At 55.7% G+C, this 15953-nt stretch overlaps 1 protein-coding gene across 15 annotated transcripts in view; it reads left to right on the top strand.

The window, feature by feature from the left end:
• Positions 1–15734, top strand: part of DNM1 (dynamin 1) — a 39946-nt gene extending 24212 nt beyond the window's left edge. For 2 of the 15 annotated variants that reach the window (XM_081274683.1, XM_081274691.1), the window contains exons 12-23: positions 1765–1835; positions 2000–2051; positions 2262–2273; positions 4510–4623; positions 8234–8343; positions 9095–9206; positions 9639–9650; positions 9952–10122; positions 11725–11966; positions 12280–12495; positions 14661–14697; positions 15513–15651. In XM_081274683.1, the coding sequence (XP_081130809.1) occupies positions 1765–1835; positions 2000–2051; positions 2262–2273; positions 4510–4623; positions 8234–8343; positions 9095–9206; positions 9639–9650; positions 9952–10122; positions 11725–11966; positions 12280–12495; positions 14661–14682 (1134 nt within the window). In that variant the 3' untranslated portion in view covers positions 14683–14697; positions 15513–15651. Of the gene's footprint in view, positions 1–1764; positions 1836–1999; positions 2052–2261; positions 2274–4509; positions 4624–8233; positions 8344–9094; positions 9207–9638; positions 9651–9951; positions 10123–11724; positions 11967–12279; positions 12496–14660; positions 14698–15512 lie in introns of all 15 variants that reach the window. The other 13 variants (XM_081274686.1, XM_081274685.1, XM_081274684.1 and 10 more) reach the window with 10 other exon arrangements.
• Positions 15735–15953: the final 219 nt, after the last annotated feature.

Below are 15953 nucleotides of genomic sequence, written 5' to 3'. Positions count from 1 at the left end.
TTCTTGTTGTCTCTCTTTGGGCCTCTCTTTGCTGTTTCTCAGGCTCAGGCTCACCTTATACTCCTTGTGGTTGACTCCTTCCTTTTAGGTTAGCATTCATCAAATATTCATTCACAGACATGGTCACTGAATGCTGTCTCTGAGCCGGGAGGAGTGGCGAGGAGCAGGGCCCGTTATACCACTCTTCCCTGACCCGCCTCGGCCACCCCGCTGTCTGTGCTCATCTCTGGCTCCCACTTCCCACTCCTGTCCTCACATCTCCTCCACAATGATACGTCTGCAGTTCACTCGTATTTTTGCTGTTGATGTCATGTTTAAAAATCTTTATTCGTCTCTTTCTAATTTCAAAAGTGATCGATACGCAATAAAACATTCAATTCATATAGAAGTGATTAAATTGCGAGTAAGTGCACCTCCACTCACCCTTCCCCACCCCCGCAGTTTGGTGTGTCCCCACCCAGGCGTTGTCCTGAGTGCTCACACTCATACACACACTTTGCAAACTGCACCTTTGTCTTCAAGAGCCACCATCCTGCTGTGTGTCTGCCCCCTTTTTTTCTCTAAAGGTAATTATAGCACTTCACATCTTTGAGCACCTATTATATTTTGGGCGCATGCCGGCCTCACCTCACTGTGTCTACGCCAGCCCTGAGAGGCAGAAGCACCTCATTTGTAGGATTTTAGGCTCAGTGAGGACAGGCCCCAGGCTCCTAGGAAGCAGCCTGCTTCCTCAAAGTCACCTTGATCACCTTGAGTCTCTTCTCACTTCATAATGTGCCTGGGGAAGTGTTGTCCCAAGACAGCTCCTAGAAGTTCTCCTTATTCTTCTGAACGGCAGCAGACTGCCTATGGTTTAGGGAGTGCCATAATCTACTTCACCTTCTGATGGCCACTGGCTTGTTGGTAATTTTTCTCTATTACCAATTATACTGCAGCCAGGCATGGTGGTGCGTACCTATAGTCCCTGCTACGGGGAGGCTGAGGCAGGAAGATCATCCGACCAGGAGTTCAAGGACAGCCTGGGCTGTCCATAGTGAGACCTTGTCTCAAAACAAACACATAACAACAACAACAACAAAAATAAACTACCCTGAACACTCTGGTACCTATACCTTTGTTCAATTGGTGAGCGTGTTGCAAGGGAGTATGTGCATCTCAGTGTTGTTGTTAAATATTGCCAGGGCTGAGGTTATAGCTCATGGTAGAGCACTTGCCTCGCACATGTGAGGCACTAGGTTCCATCCTCAGCACCACATAAAAATAAATAAAGTGAATATATTTTTAAAAAATCGCCAAAGCGCCCTCCAAGAGATGAAGTTAATTTATACCACCTGAGCTGGGGCTGGGGCTCAGTGGTAGAGCACTTGCCTAGCATGTGGGAGGCCTCGTTCAACCCCCAGCGTCACCAAAAACAAACAAACTCTTCCACTAAGAGTATAATGCCCCCCAGGGGTCATCACTTATTATTAATAGGTGGAGAAAGGGCCTCCTTGTTGAACTGACATTTCTCTATTATCGAAGGTGAGCCCCTTTTCCTCCATGAGTTGCCCATTCATGGCCTTTGACTCTTTGACTATTGACTATTTAATTTGTGTTTCTTTTATCTTTCACTCACTGATTGTAGGGACTTTATTGTTATTAACTTGGTGGTTTTAATGGATGCTAACCTTCTGTATGTGCCACAAGAGCTTTTCTCCCACATGGTCATCCATTTTTAAACTTTGTGGTCTTTCCCGCTTGCTGCTGACCTGCGTAACCCCGAAGGTCATGCTTCTCATCGATATTGAGCTGGCTTACATGAACACCAACCACGAGGACTTCATAGGCTTTGCCAAGTGAGTACACTCCCTGCGCAGCAGAGGTGACACACTGTGTGATGTGGCAGGTGTAGGCGGACACAGGGCCGAGCCTGCCAGGGTAGCCCTCTGGGTCCTGTGGCCCCTGCACAGTGGGCGGTGGGGCTGAGAAGCTCTGAGGCTCCTCCCTCCCTTCCTCTTAGTGCTCAGCAGAGGAGCAACCAGATGAACAAGAAGAAGGCTTCAGGCAACCAGGTGAGTGGGCCCCAGCGTCCCAGCGGCTCGAGGGATGGAGGGTACCGGAAGGACGCCAAGCTCTGAGAACCCCCCTCCCCTGAGAGGAAGGGTCCTACGGGGGCCAGGGAGCCTGTCATCTGCCAGCCACAAGCATCCCACTCTGCCTCAGTAACCCTCTCTCCTCTCTCCCCGATGCTTCTCGTGGTTGCTATGGTTACCTCTTTGCAGGATGAGATTCTGGTGAGTACCAGGACTGGGGTTCTTTGGCTTCTGTAGTGAGGGGGAGGAGGGGGCCCTTTGGAAATGGGGGTCTGCAGTGGGCAAGAGGGCACCCTTTGGCTTGAATCACTTGCACACACTGGCACATGAGTGTCCCACACCTGCTCACTGACCAAGCAAGGTCAAGCCATGCACAGTCCCATCCACCCATCCATCAGGGTGGTGAGCCAAGCACCTGCTTCAGGCAGAGTTAGACCATGTGGGCAGGGGGCCTGATACTAGGAGCTGCTCCGTAGACATCTGTTGGACGGACGGGTGGATGAATGGATGGGTGAGTGAATACTGGGGTGGATGTTGGATGAGTGTATCCACTCATCCTTGTGGGGACAGGCCCATAGGAAGCTGATGGCCTTCACTAGAGCTGGCTAAAGAGATACAGGAAGTCCAGAGGCGAGTCCCTCCTCACCTGGCTTCCTGCTCTTCGTCCTTCATATGTCTGCAGAAACCACTCATCAGGAGCCCTTGCTCGACCCCAGCTGTACACACGAGCCCTAGAGCATCAGCACTTTCCCCAGTAGTCTCCTCAAACTGTAGTTTCCTTGTAAGAATCTAGGTGTTGGTGTGACTGTTGGCTCAATGTCTCTTTCCCTCCCAGGCCCAAGGGGAGGGCTGAGTCTGTCTGGCTCATTATTAAGTCCTCAGCCCCAAGCCTCTTGCCTGGTGCATAGTAGATCCTCCATAGAAGACAGGCATGAGTGGACGTAATGTCCTAGGGAAATGCAATTGAGCCAGAACTCACAGGTGCCAGTCCCTGACTGAGCCTCCCCTGCCACCTGAGGGCTCCAGGTAGGGTGGGAGTTCTCTGGAGCTGGGGCTGCAGAGAGGGGCTTTGGATATGCAGGAAAGAGTCCAAGGCTGGGAGTGGTCAGGAGAGGACAAAGGCTGCAGGTCGGCAGAGAGTAGGTGGCAGCCCTGCTGGCCAGATCCTGGGATATGGAGTGGACTCAGTTCCAAAGATAGTGACAAGACACTGCAGGGCTTTTTGCCGGTTTGGTAGGGCAGGCAAGAGATGGTGGACACCTGTCTCTGTGTCCCTGTGAACCTGCCAAGGCCCCTGTGATCCCCCCTCCGCTTGGCTGCTGATTGGCTGTGAGGTTTGACTTCTCAGAGGTGAGAAGTGCCACGGAAGGGCTTTGGGGCTTCAGGAGCAGGTCCAGGCCTCCTTGGGTCTTTCCTGGACGCTCAGAGATGCAGCAAGGAGATGAGAGCCAGAGAGAAGCAGCTCTCTCATCCTCTCTGGACAGTGACCCTGCCAGTGGAGTGGCATTCACAGGCCCTGGTCTGTGGCAGTGTTCAGGACAGTCCTGGGGACCGCTGCTTTTTGTCATGAAAATGGACCTTTGATTGTAATTTTGAGCTTTCCCTAGGAAGAAGAGGGCCTAGGTAATTCATCCGCTTCCCCTACCCCAGGGAGCATGGGGCAAAGATTGCTAGAACTGTACAAGTGTAGCTTTCATTGTTCACACCACAGAACAAACGGAGTCTTCCAAGAATCCTGCAGGGTGCTGGGTTACACTTATGAGCAAGAGCGTTCACAGTTTAGCAGAGGATGCTGCATCAACAGATAATATCTCTCTCTCTCTCTCTCTCTCTCTCTCTCTCTCTCTCTCTCTTACACACACACACACACACAGTATATTAAAAAAAATCGCAGTCATCATTATAGAAGACCTAAGGGAGTGATCAAAGATTATCATGGGGATCCTGGTTTACATGGTGGGCCAGGGAGGGCCTGCTTGAGAATGTAAATCCTGAGTTGACACCCAAAGGAAGGGGAAGTACTTTCTAGGCAGAGGCAACAACTGCATGTGCAGAGTCCCTGAGGTCAGAAATAAGTCTTAGGAAGATTAGACCTAAAACTTAAAAGACCCTTGCGGTTGTCTTCCCCACTCAGCCACAGCTTCTTGCACACTTACATCAACAGGGAGTTCACTCTCAACCAAAGCCTCCAGCCCTTTGCTCAGAGAGCTCTGGCTGTAGAGGCCCCTCATCTGGAGCTGACCTCTGCCTTCCTCTGTCTCCTACTCTGTTCACTTGTGGTTCAAACCAGGAAAGGTCTGGCCTTCACCCTCCCTGACCAGTTGGGCCTCCAAGTGTTGGCAGGGGGTGGGCTTTTAAATGCCTTTCTTTGCCTACCCCATCCTCCATGGGGAAACCTGGCCCCTGCCCACTGACCTCCTTGCCTCTTCCCGTCCAGGTCATCCGGAAGGGCTGGCTGACCATCAATAATATTGGCATCATGAAGGGGGGTTCCAAGGAGTACTGGTTTGTGCTGACTGCTGAGAATCTTTCCTGGTATAAGGATGATGAGGTGAGCAAGGGGCCACAGGTCATCGAAGAGTCCTGCAGGTGGCCAGAGTCAGGCTCAGACCCTGTCCTGCCCCTGGAGTGTCCTCCACCACACCACAGGGTTTTTTAAAGTCTCATAAAAGACTCATGGGTAGAGTAGGATGCAAGGTCCGGAGGCAGCCAGTCCTGGGCTCTGAGGGAGGTATTCTCTCGCCCAAGGTGAAAGGAGAAGGTGGGCTGGTGGGACGGGGGAGCTCGGGCTGAGTGCCCTGGAGAGGGTGGGCCCTGACCCGCCAGTCCAGTGGCCTTCCTGTTTTCTCGCTCCAGGGCGTGCCGCCTCCTCCATGGCCCCTACAGGCCCATGACACACACGAGTCCAGCTGCCAGACATGCGGTTAACCCCTGCACCCCAGTCCCCTGGGCCCCTGATATCCAAGGGAGCTGGCCATTGTGCCTCCAGGCCAAGGGACAAGGAGCGATGGTGCCCTGCAGGGCCACCCACAGAACACCTCCCTGCCACTAGGGCACCCAGAAACCCCTGCCACCTCCCTCCCCTGTTGCTGTTCTCCTTTAAGAATGAGTCTGTTTGGCGTCCACATCTGGATTCCAGAGGTGACCAGAGAGAACAGGGAGGGCTGGGGGAGATTGTGGTAATGAGCTCCAGCTGGCCAAGGAGTGGGGAAAGGGACCCCCTTCTTCCTGAGGGGACCGTTGGAGGTTAGGGTGCTGTCGATGGGGAGTAAGTCTTGGGGTGGGGGCCAGTGATTTTGGTTTCCATGTCCCCTCCTTGGTCCCTGTCTCCTCCAAGTCTGCTCTGGGCAGGGGCCCCACCTCCCCCCTTGGGCGGGGCCCTCTGTCGTCACTGGCGGGGGCGCCAAGCCATCTGGACCTCATTACCCTAACCCTGGCCTCTCCCTGAGTCCAGAGGCCCCTGGAAGGGATGGAGTGTGAGGTGGCGTGGGGCGCCATTGGGGGGTGGCTTCCTGCTCTGTCACCCTGGCTGGCTCCCTAGACACCCCTCCTTGGGTCCCGTGTTACTCTATGGGGGCTTCTTACACAGGGCCAGGGGTTGTTGTGCCCTGTGCCTGGCTACACTGGGGAGGAGTGAACTTGACTGAGAGGGTCCCTTGTCCTCATACCTGTGGGTACGGGTCCTTTTGAAGCCTTGTGTGTACGGTGGAGTTTAGCTGTGTGTGAAAACTGGCTGGGGAGTGGGGGGGGCCTGTGTTCTGTGTCTGGGGCCCAGGGCTGTAGCTTGTGGATGTTGTGGGGGGGGTGCAGATGGGTGTGTTTAGGGTGTGAGCACCAGGTGTGAATGTGTGCTTCAGTGTGACTCTGCGTGCCTATGCTTGGGGTGTGCGTGTAGGGATGGGGGCTTGAGAGGGAGGGGGCGCGTGGGAAGTTTGGGGTGTAAGGGTGGGGGAAGGGTGTTCCGCTGTGAGACTGTGTCTGGGTGTGTGTGCGTGCACGTGTGTGTGCACTTGTGAAGTGTGTGTATGCCTGGGGCGCGGGCGTGGGCGTCAGCGTCTGTGTGTGAGTTGTGCTGGTGCGTGTGGAGGTGTGTGGCAGGGGTGTGAGTGGATTTCTGCACCAGGACTGCTGGGGACATGGAGGCGCACAGAGGCTGGGGTCCGGCTTCCTTCTCCCCCCAGCTGCCTGCGTCTGGGGTGAGGGAGGCCCTCGAGGCAGACAAGCGCTGCCCAAGTCCCCAGCTCCCCGTGACCCCGTCTTCCCAGCCTTCCTCCGCTGACCCCCCCCCACTCCCCACCAGTCCCACAGCAGGGTGGCACCCCCATCTCTCTGCACATCCTCCCAGCCCACCCTGTGCCCCCAAGTTCCCTGCCCCAGCTGCGGGCTCCGGTTCTGGGATGGCAGGCGGGTCGGTCCAGCTTGCAGCGGCGGCGCCGAGGGTCTAACCCAGCCCAGCCTAACCAATGTGCAGACTACTGTACAATGCGGGAGTCCTGAACAGATAGTCTAAACACTGGGTAGACGGAGTGGAGGTGTCCTCTGGTCATCCAGGCAGCAGGGTCCGACCGTCCGGTGGTAGCTTCAGCTCCATGGCCTGGAGATCCAAGGCCCCCCCAACCCAGGCCCTGTGTCCCCCCAGCCCCAGCCCGGCCAGCCGCAGTCCCCTCTCTGCTCTGGACTCCCCTTCTGCCTCCTTTGACGTGGCAGGGGTGAGCGGGAGCTGGGCTGGGAAGGAGGGGCCTGGGGAGGGGGCTGGCCGGCAGGAAAGGAGGGGTGGGGGAGGAGGCCGCTCCTACCTAGTGTCCAACCCCCAAGCGCAGGGCGGGTGGCGGGCCTCCCTCGAACGGTTCCAGATGTTCCCTGGCCGTGTGTGCAACTTCCTCCTCTCCTCCCCCAGCGGCCCTCTGGGGCTAGCGGCCACCCGCCTGGCATAAAGAGGGCTTTATGTGGCTGCATGGGCCCGTCGGGTGTGGGGGTGAGGGGGGAAAGGATGACGGATGACGCACCAGGACGGGGAAACAAAATCCCCCTAAACCCAGCTTCCCTACCTGGACCTTAAGTGATTTTCCTGTCCAAATCCTGAGTCCCCTGGAGATCATCCCTCCAACACAGGTCCCATGGTGTTGGGTGGGCAGTTGGGTGGAGCAGAAACCCCTCCTACTCCTGGAGCCCTGGCCTGGGACACCTTCTCCTGAGATCCCTGAACCCCACCCTGGGATACAGCAGCCTACAGATGCATGTATGTTCACAGATACACACTACAGGCCAACCATGTTTAGCCCCTTGCACACACTGTATGTAGGTAAATCTGTGTTCCCACGCACAGGTCCTGTGGGCACATGCACGCAAACACACAGGCATTCACAACTGCCCCACATCCACAGTGTGCACACATCCACACCCATACACAGCATGGTCACACTCACACGTGCACACACCTCTGTGTACCACAGACACATGAACACCCACAGAACAGTGACAGGATGCATGCTTAGGCTTGCCTGTGCTTGCACAAATGTAACCACACACGTGCACAACCACAGACACTCCATCTCTGGGCTTGTGCTATGCGTCTGATTGCTAACACATGGGCAGCTGGGGGAGTGGGCTGAGCTGGCCCTTTGAAGCTCCAGGCTGGTGGCCCCCCTTCCCTGTCTCTGTAGTCAGGAAATGAAGTCAGAGGCCACCAGGCCAGGGGCGAGAAAGACTCATGTGAGCTGTCCCTGCCTGGGGCTGGCCTGGCTTGCCTCCAGGATTCGCTTAGGGTGGGCTGTGGGACCCACACTCAGCCTCCCCTGCCTCTCCTGCCTCCCCAGTGCCTTGGGCTCTGGGGTATATGCAGAGCTGCTGGATTGGCTTGAAGTCAGGGGGCGCTGGTGGTGCCAATTCAAGTCAGGGTCCCACAGGTTTTATTGGGCAGCACCTGTGTGGTGGGAGGGACTAGCACCCAGAAGCCCACCACTTCCCCTGGGAAAGTCCTCAGGAAGGTGCCAGTAGAGGTCTGAGTCCCAAGCCAGGGCTGCATGCTTTAGTGTCCCTACGGTTCAGGGCTTGGTCCCTTTCCAAGTACTTTTCAGCGCTAGGTGCTGACCAGCGTGGAACACTTGGGGACTGAGGCATGGCATGCCAACCTCACCCGTGGCTCCTTCCTCCGCCCACAGGAGAAAGAGAAGAAATACATGCTGTCTGTGGACAACCTGAAGCTGCGTGATGTGGAGAAGGGGTTCATGTCCAGCAAGCATATATTTGCCCTCTTCAACACAGAGCAGAGGTACCTGCCTGGCCCAGCCGGGCTGCTGAGGCCCCAGGTTCTGCAAGCCCCCAAACACTCCTGTTGAGTAGAAACTGGGTACTTTCCAGGAAAGAGCAGGACTTGCCCGAGGTTCACAAGGAGCCATTTATTTGACCCACATCTGTTGACTTTGTCCTGTGCTCTGGACATCATATCTAGATCTCTTCCTCTTCCTCTCTTTGCCCTTCCTTCTTCCTTCCTCCCTCCCTTTCAGTCAGTTGCTTAATGCCTGATCTGCACTGATGCTCTGACAGGCACTGGGGACAGAGAAGAGTCCTGCTTAGACCTTGTCCCTTCTTGCATTGCCCAGTTTCTTCTGGGGCCAGTGGCAGCACCAGGCCTCTCACCCACAACCCCAGACCCCAGCCTTCAGGCCTCTACTACTCAGAGATGAGGGTTTAGCACCACTTCCCCTGGGAAAGTCCTCAGGAAGGTGCCAGTAGAGGTCTGAGTCCCAAGCCATGGCAGCATGCTTTAGTGTCCCTACGGTTCAGGGCTTGGTCCCTTTCCAAGTACTTTTCTGCCTCACAATAACCATAAGAGAACAATCATTGCTGATGAGGAAGCTGAGCCTTAGAAAGAGGAGGGGACTTGCCTGGAGTCACACAGCTGGGATACTGCAAAGCCAGGGCTGGACCCTAAGTGTGACAATCTCAAAGTCCAGGTCTGCCCTTAACCCCCAGGGGTGGGGCTCCACCCCACTTCCCTCCCCGCCTGCTGCATCTTGCAGGAATGTCTACAAGGATTATCGGCAGCTGGAACTGGCCTGTGAGACACAGGAGGAGGTGGACAGCTGGAAGGCCTCCTTCCTGAGGGCTGGCGTGTACCCCGAGCGTGTTGGGGTGAGAGGAAGGGCAGGGAGGGGAGGGGCAAGCTACGTACAGTAGGCCTCAGGGCTTCCCCTTCACAGAGGCCAAGTCGTGCCAGGTTTCTGAGCCCTTACGTGGTTCACAGAGCAGGCACCCCCACCCCACCAGAGTTAAGTGCTCTGATCCTCCCATCCTTCTCTAGTGGCGGTCTTGTGTGTCCCCGTCCTGCCACAGATGGCATTTCCTGCACCCCTTCACTCGATGGCGGTTTCTTGTGGCTGCCTCTCTTCTCTGCTTTTGCTCTGGCGGTGTCTAGAGTCGTCATAGAGTTGGGGTGCAGTGCCCTGGGTTCACTCAATTGCTCCTCTTTTCCTCTGTGTGTCTGCTTCGTCTGTGCTCCCTGGTGGTGGCGGCGGTGGCAATGCTGATGTGGTGGCCTCTGTGGCTCTGGTGTGGGCCTCCCAGGACAAGGAGAAAGTGAGTGTGCCCTCCCTTGTCTCCTGCCAGGCACTCCAGCCTGGTATCAGTCTGTCCAGATCTTTACACAGGGGAGTTGAGATGTCCTTCTCTAATGTCTGGATGGGGAAACTGAGGCTAAGTCTAGGCACTAGAGTCAGAACTGAGACAGGCTGAATGAGAGGCACAGGGGTGGGCAGAACCCTGCGCTGCTCTCTGTGCTTCAGTGTTCCTGAGAGCTCTGGAGGGCTGGGTCCTGGTATGCCTGCAGCCTGGCTGCCCAGACGTGGCCATGCCAACACCCCTCTATTCCCAATGGCAGGCCAGCGAGTCGGAAGAGAATGGCTCAGACAGCTTCATGCACTCCATGGACCCACAGCTGGAACGGCAGGTGGAGACCATCCGGAACCTGGTAGACTCATACATGGCCATTGTCAACAAGACAGTGCGGGACCTCATGCCCAAGACCATCATGCACCTCATGATTAACAATGTGCGTGCATCGCTGCAGGGGGTGGGGGGATGGGTGCTCCCATGGGACCAGGGAGGAAGGCAATCTGAGGGAGACACTGGCCAGTCCAAGGGGACCAGGTCTCAAAAGGGAAGTGATGTACAGACCAGAGTTGTCCAACAGAAATAACGTGGATTTAGTCTATAATTTTACATTTTCTAATAGCCATGTTAAAAAAAAAAAAGTAGTTGGGGACTATGGCACCGGCCTGTAATCCCAGTGGCTTGGGAGGCCAAGGCAGGAGGATCACAAGTTCAAAGCCAGCTTCAGCAACTTATCAAGGCTCTGAGCAACTTAGTGAGACTTTTTCTCAAAATTAATTTTTTTTAAGGGCTGGGGATGTGGCTCAGTGGTAAAGTACCCCTGGGTTCAATCCCTAGTACCAAAAAAAAAAAAAAAAAGTGAAAAGAAAACTGGAGATATAGTACAGTGGTAGAGCTTGTGCCTGACATGCTTAAGGCCCTGGGTTCCAGATTCAGTTCCCAGCAAAACACACACACACATACACACACACACACACACACACACACACACACACGACCAAAAGAAAACAAAACTTTATATTTTAAGTCCGTGATATCAAAAATATTCTTTTCAGTATGTACTCATCTAGAATATATTAGCAAGATACTTTACATACTTTTCTACTAAATTTTCCAAATCCGATTCAGATATTAAGTTTCCATTGGAAATGATCTAAATTTAGATTTCATGAAATTTACAATTGAAAAAGCGGATGCACATAGCCAAGTTGTCCCAAACATACATAAATGTTTTCCAAGAGCAGCACCTTTTGAGAACCCCCAGACATTTTCCAGCTCCTTCATAACTTGTGGCTTAGTGAAAAACCAGGTCCCCAGGGAAGTAGAACTAGGTTTGAATCCTGGCTTTGCCACAAATTCCCTGTGTGACTTTGGGCAAATAAGCTACCCAATCTAAGCCTGTCTCCTTACATGTAAAGTATAGATGTTGATGATAGATTCAATGCATATACAGTGTGTAGCAACTCAATGCCTGACACGGGACAGGTGCTCCACGTGTATTTGAATAAAGAGTAAATGAGACTGGGTGTCAAAATCTCAGCCATGAATAACGCAAAGCCTGTGCAGAATAACACCTGGAGGTTTTAAGGGGAACATTAACAACGTATCCCCATGCACAGACTCGCGTTTCACTCAGTCCAGGCACACATTTACAGCTGCTACAGAACAGCGCTGAAGACCGCTGAGCGCCGTCAAGGGCTCAGAACATTTTAAACTGTTATCTTCCTTAGTGGAGCATGAAAGTTCTTGGAAAGGCTCAAAAAAAACCTGAATAGGCAAGTGTGTCCTCGTGGCATACTAGGTTCTAAGTCTCTTCCCAGATCTGTGACTTTGGACAGGTGACTCTTCCGCCTTGGAATTCACGGTCCCCTTCTGAGAAAAGTGCAGTGCAGTGGGGCAGGAAATCCCCGAGGTTAGGCTCAAAGTCGCAACTGAAAACTGAATCTCGCTCCCAGTCGGGCGCACTGCCCCAGCAGGGCCTGGGGGGAAGGCAAGGCAGCACAGGCATCAGGTCCCACGCTCCTCCCTTCTTCGCCCGCAGACCAAGGAGTTCATCTTCTCAGAGCTGCTGGCCAACCTGTACTCCTGCGGGGACCAGAACACACTGATGGAGGAGTCGGCGGAGCAGGCACAGCGGCGCGACGAGATGCTGCGCATGTATCACGCGCTGAAGGAGGCGCTCAGCATCATCGGCGACATCAACACGACCACCGTCAGCACGCCTATGCCCCCGCCCGTGGACGACTCCTGGCTGCAGGTGCAGAGCGTACCGGCCGGACGCAGGTACCAGGGCCGGCCCCCACGGCCCCAAAGCCCCCAAGCCCGGGGCCCGCGGGAGGAAGGCCGGGACCGGGCAGTGGCGCGCCCGAGTCGCCGAGGCGGCTCCCACCTGGAGCGAGGGGCGGAGCGTAGAAAGGGCGGGGCTTAACGCGGGGCGGGGCTTGCCGTGGAGCGCTGGCTGCGGGGCGGAGCCGGATCATTGGTGATACTAGGGGCGGGGCTTGCGTGCATGGGCGTGGCCGGCACTGGGCTGGGGCGGGGCCTCAGGCTGGGGCGGTCGGCTCACCTCGGGTTCTTCTGTCCCTGTCGCCCGCAGATCGCCCACGTCCAGCCCCACGCCGCAGCGCCGAGCCCCCGCCGTGCCCCCAGCCCGGCCCGGGTCGCGGGGCCCTGCTCCTGGGCCTCCGCCTGCTGGGTCCGCCCTGGGAGGGGCGCCCCCCGTGCCCTCCAGGCCGGGGGCTTCCCCTGACCCCTTCGGCCCCCCTCCCCAGGTGCCCTCTCGCCCCAACCGCGCCCCGCCTGGGGTCCCCAGGTGAGTAGGGTCTGACTGCCGCGGGAGAGGCCGCCGGGTGGGCGTGGCCGGGTGGGAGATGAAGTCGGATTCTAGAGCAGCTGCTCGGTCGCCAGAGCCGACCCGCTGCATCCCAGGCACTGGGTCCCCAGTGCCGGAGCCACGGACGTGGGGCCAAGGGCTGGCGAAGCCAGCTGAGTCCCGGAGGTGCTCTTTTCTGGGAACGGCTGTGGGGCTCATCCCACCTGCTCCCTTCTCTCCAGCACTTGCATGGCGCTTCACTCTTTTTTCACTTCTGGCCCCCCAAACATTGCCTTCTTTCCTCCTCTCTTCTCAGTTCTCCATTATGTCCTCCTTTCTCCTGGTGAGCCTCGCTCAGGCCCAGGGACCTGAACCCAGAACCTTCCTCTGTGGACCATGAGGATTGTGTTGTTACACTCAGGGCTACTTGATCCCCCGTTTTCTAGCCCTCTTTTGACTTGTCTGTCTCAGGGTGGTGTCTAGCTTCTGGCCCACAGGAAGAGAGGCCAGGCTGCGACTGTGTGACCAGCAAGGTGTGTGATGTGTGTGTGGGCGTGCACACAGGTGTGAGTGTGAGTGGAACCCAGGCATGGGTAGGACAGGAAGCAGGTGGGGAAGGATTTTGGAAGCCATGGGACAATCTGGTGGCCCTTCCTACCTCCTCTGGACCAATGTGGTAGGGGTGGGGAAGGAGTAGGAGTAGGTATAGGCTGTCCCATTCCAGAATTCCAGAGATTTCTAGAGAAAAGTATTCTTTCCTTCCCTTGGTTTTTGGTTTTGCTCCTTTTTTTTTTTTCTTTTGCAGTGCTGGGGATGGAACCCAGGGCCTTACTCATGCCAGGCAGCACTGAGCCATACCCCCAGTCCTGACTTTGCCTTCTTCATCCATGATCCTCTTTAAGGAAGTTCACTCCAATATCTCACTTAGTCTGCCCTATATCCACTGGCCACATTCTCTGAGGAAAAACCCAGACCAATAGCATCAGTTTCCAGATAGCTGGAGGGTGGGGCTGGAGTTCTAGCCTCCCATACCCAAATGAAGTTGGCATGGGGCCTACTCTTTGAGGATATGATGACCAAAGCAGATGGGGTGAAGGCAAGCTGTGTGGCACTGGGCAGGAGCACTGGACTGGGAGTCTAGAAATGCTGGTTCACCCTGACCTAGTTTTAGACAAGTCATTTTCCCTCCCTGGGCCTCAGTTTCCCTTCTACTGAATGATAATTAACTTTCTGCCTTTCTCTCAGGGTTGGTGTGGGGATCAAGGGAGACAAGGGCTGTAGGGATGCCAAACGACACATGTGGCTATAGGAGCACTTTGCCAACTGCCAATGTGAGCTCAGACTCTTATGGGTATTCCACCTGCCCAGGTCCCTGCTGAGGTGTAACATATAAGAACTGTCAGATCAGGTACCTGCTCTAATTCCATTCTCAGTGATATATGGGAAACATCTGGAAAATGATGACTCTGCCTGGGGAAGGAGCAGACTGAAGGAGCTTCTTCAAAGCAGCTTGGCTTTAGTGGGGAATGGGGCATGATGGAGATAAAGCTCAGGTGTAAAGAATCCAGAGGACATTGGGTTGGGAGAAGACATATGGGCAGATTTAGTGTGGACTACACTAAGGAGAGCTGCTGGCTGGGCAGAGTACAGACAATAAGTGTGGATAAGGTGGGGCAGGTTGGAGAACCTTCATAGAAGAGACTGACTTGGGACTCTGCTATAAGCCGTAGGGAGCCATGGAAGGCTCTTGGACAGAGAAATGACAGCTGGGCCCTAGAAAGCAAGCCTTTCCCTTGTAGAGCCGTGCAGTGGCCCTGTGAGCACATTAGGCACAAGAGCGCAGGGAGCTGGTGCAAATGCCTTGTGTGCAGGCAAGCTTCTGTATTGTGACAGCCCACGCGTGTGCTTCAGTGTGCCGAGTGGCTGCATGCCCCAGATCCATGCTGCACGAGCCAACCAGCAAGAGTGTTGGGCACTGGGAGGTGGTTGGAGGGAGGTGTATGCGTGTTGTTTGTGGGCATGTGTGTTAGCGTGTGCATGCAGGGCCGTGGGGCCTCACAGCATGTGTGTGCACGCCCGGGCGTGTGCGTGTGCGTGTCCCCTGCCCCCAGGCCTGCCCGACTTGTGCGTGTGAACTGCCCTGTTGATTTCGTGCTGTCTTTCAGAATCACTATCAGTGACCCCTGAGGAATGTCAGCCACGGTAGGTACATGCTCTCAGCCTGCTGCATGAATGGTGTGTCTGACCCCACTGCACCAGCTCCATGCTGGGGGGTACAACCTGGGATCTCAGAGCAGGCCCCCTCCCTCTCCCTTCTGCAGCTCCAGACTCCCTCTTCCTTTCTGTCCTCTGCCAGCTGGCTCTCTTACCTCCCTTCTTAGCGAGCCTCGGGACTCAGCACCGCTGCCCAATGTCTCCATGGACAGGCTCCCTGCCCCAGATGGCAGATGTGGGTGCTCTCTGGAGCTACCAAGAGGCCAGAGAGCTCATGGTTTATGGTGAACGGGCTGGGACCTTGGAGGAGTTGTGCACACAGTTGATCTCTGAGGAGGCTAGAGGCCTTTGAACTTCATCCTGGGCATTCCACATCCAGCCCCCAGTCTGAGCCAGTAGCTGTGGCATGGCATCCTACTCCTGGCCTGGGAGCTCTGGGAACCAAGTCCTCCCCAGGGCAGGGGCTTGAGTGGACGCTGTGGTTGTTTGATTTCTGAAAGCCTGAGTGTCTTATACACAGTCCAGATGAGGCAGGGACACAGAGCCCCCTTGTGACAGAAGACAGAGTCCTCAGCCCCAGGTGAAGCAGCTCAGCCAGCCCTGGGTTCCCGCATTTTGGCCTGTTGCGGGACCTACACTCTTCAGCCTGGTGACCTACACTTTTCAGCCTGGGGACAACAGTGTCTGCTAACTTGGGCGAGTCACTCTCTGAGTTCCACCTGGCCAGGCCACAATATGGGCCCGGTGACCCCACCTGCCACCATTCCCTGGCCACTGACTCTCACTCTTCTGCTTTTCCCCAGCAGGAAGGGCCCAGCCTCACCTACGCGACCTGCAGCCCCCCGACCAGCTGAGGCTCCCCTCTTAGACTTATAAGTCTGTGGCCACTGGCATCCGGCTGCCTGCCTCCCCTTCCCCCCAGGTCCCCTCAGAGGACTCCTGGGCTTTCCGATCACCAAGGGGCCTCCAGTGCTCCCTCCAGCACCCCTTTTAGCTTTGCCCTCCTGGTTCAAGTCTTCTTTCCAGCCTGGTGGCTGCTGTGGAGGCTAGGGGTAGAACACAGGGTAATCAGAGGTGGGGGTGGCCCCAGGGCCAGGCTCATGTCTGAACTGTGGGAGCACTGCCTGGGTGGCGAGTGAAGGTTGTGTGTGTGGTTAAGCAGGGCTGCCCTGCCTGCACCAGGCTAACTGGGAGCACTGGCCCAGCCACCTCCAGCTCCTCCATTCCATTTGCCTTCCCTTTCC

The sequence above is a fragment of the Spermophilus citellus genome (assembly GCF_964194105.1).
Source record: "Spermophilus citellus genome assembly, chromosome: 2".
NCBI classification, from domain to species: Eukaryota; Metazoa; Chordata; class Mammalia; order Rodentia; family Sciuridae; genus Spermophilus; species Spermophilus citellus.
The sequence above is the reverse complement of the archived record's forward strand: the minus strand, read 5'-3'. Positions and strand labels throughout refer to the sequence as shown.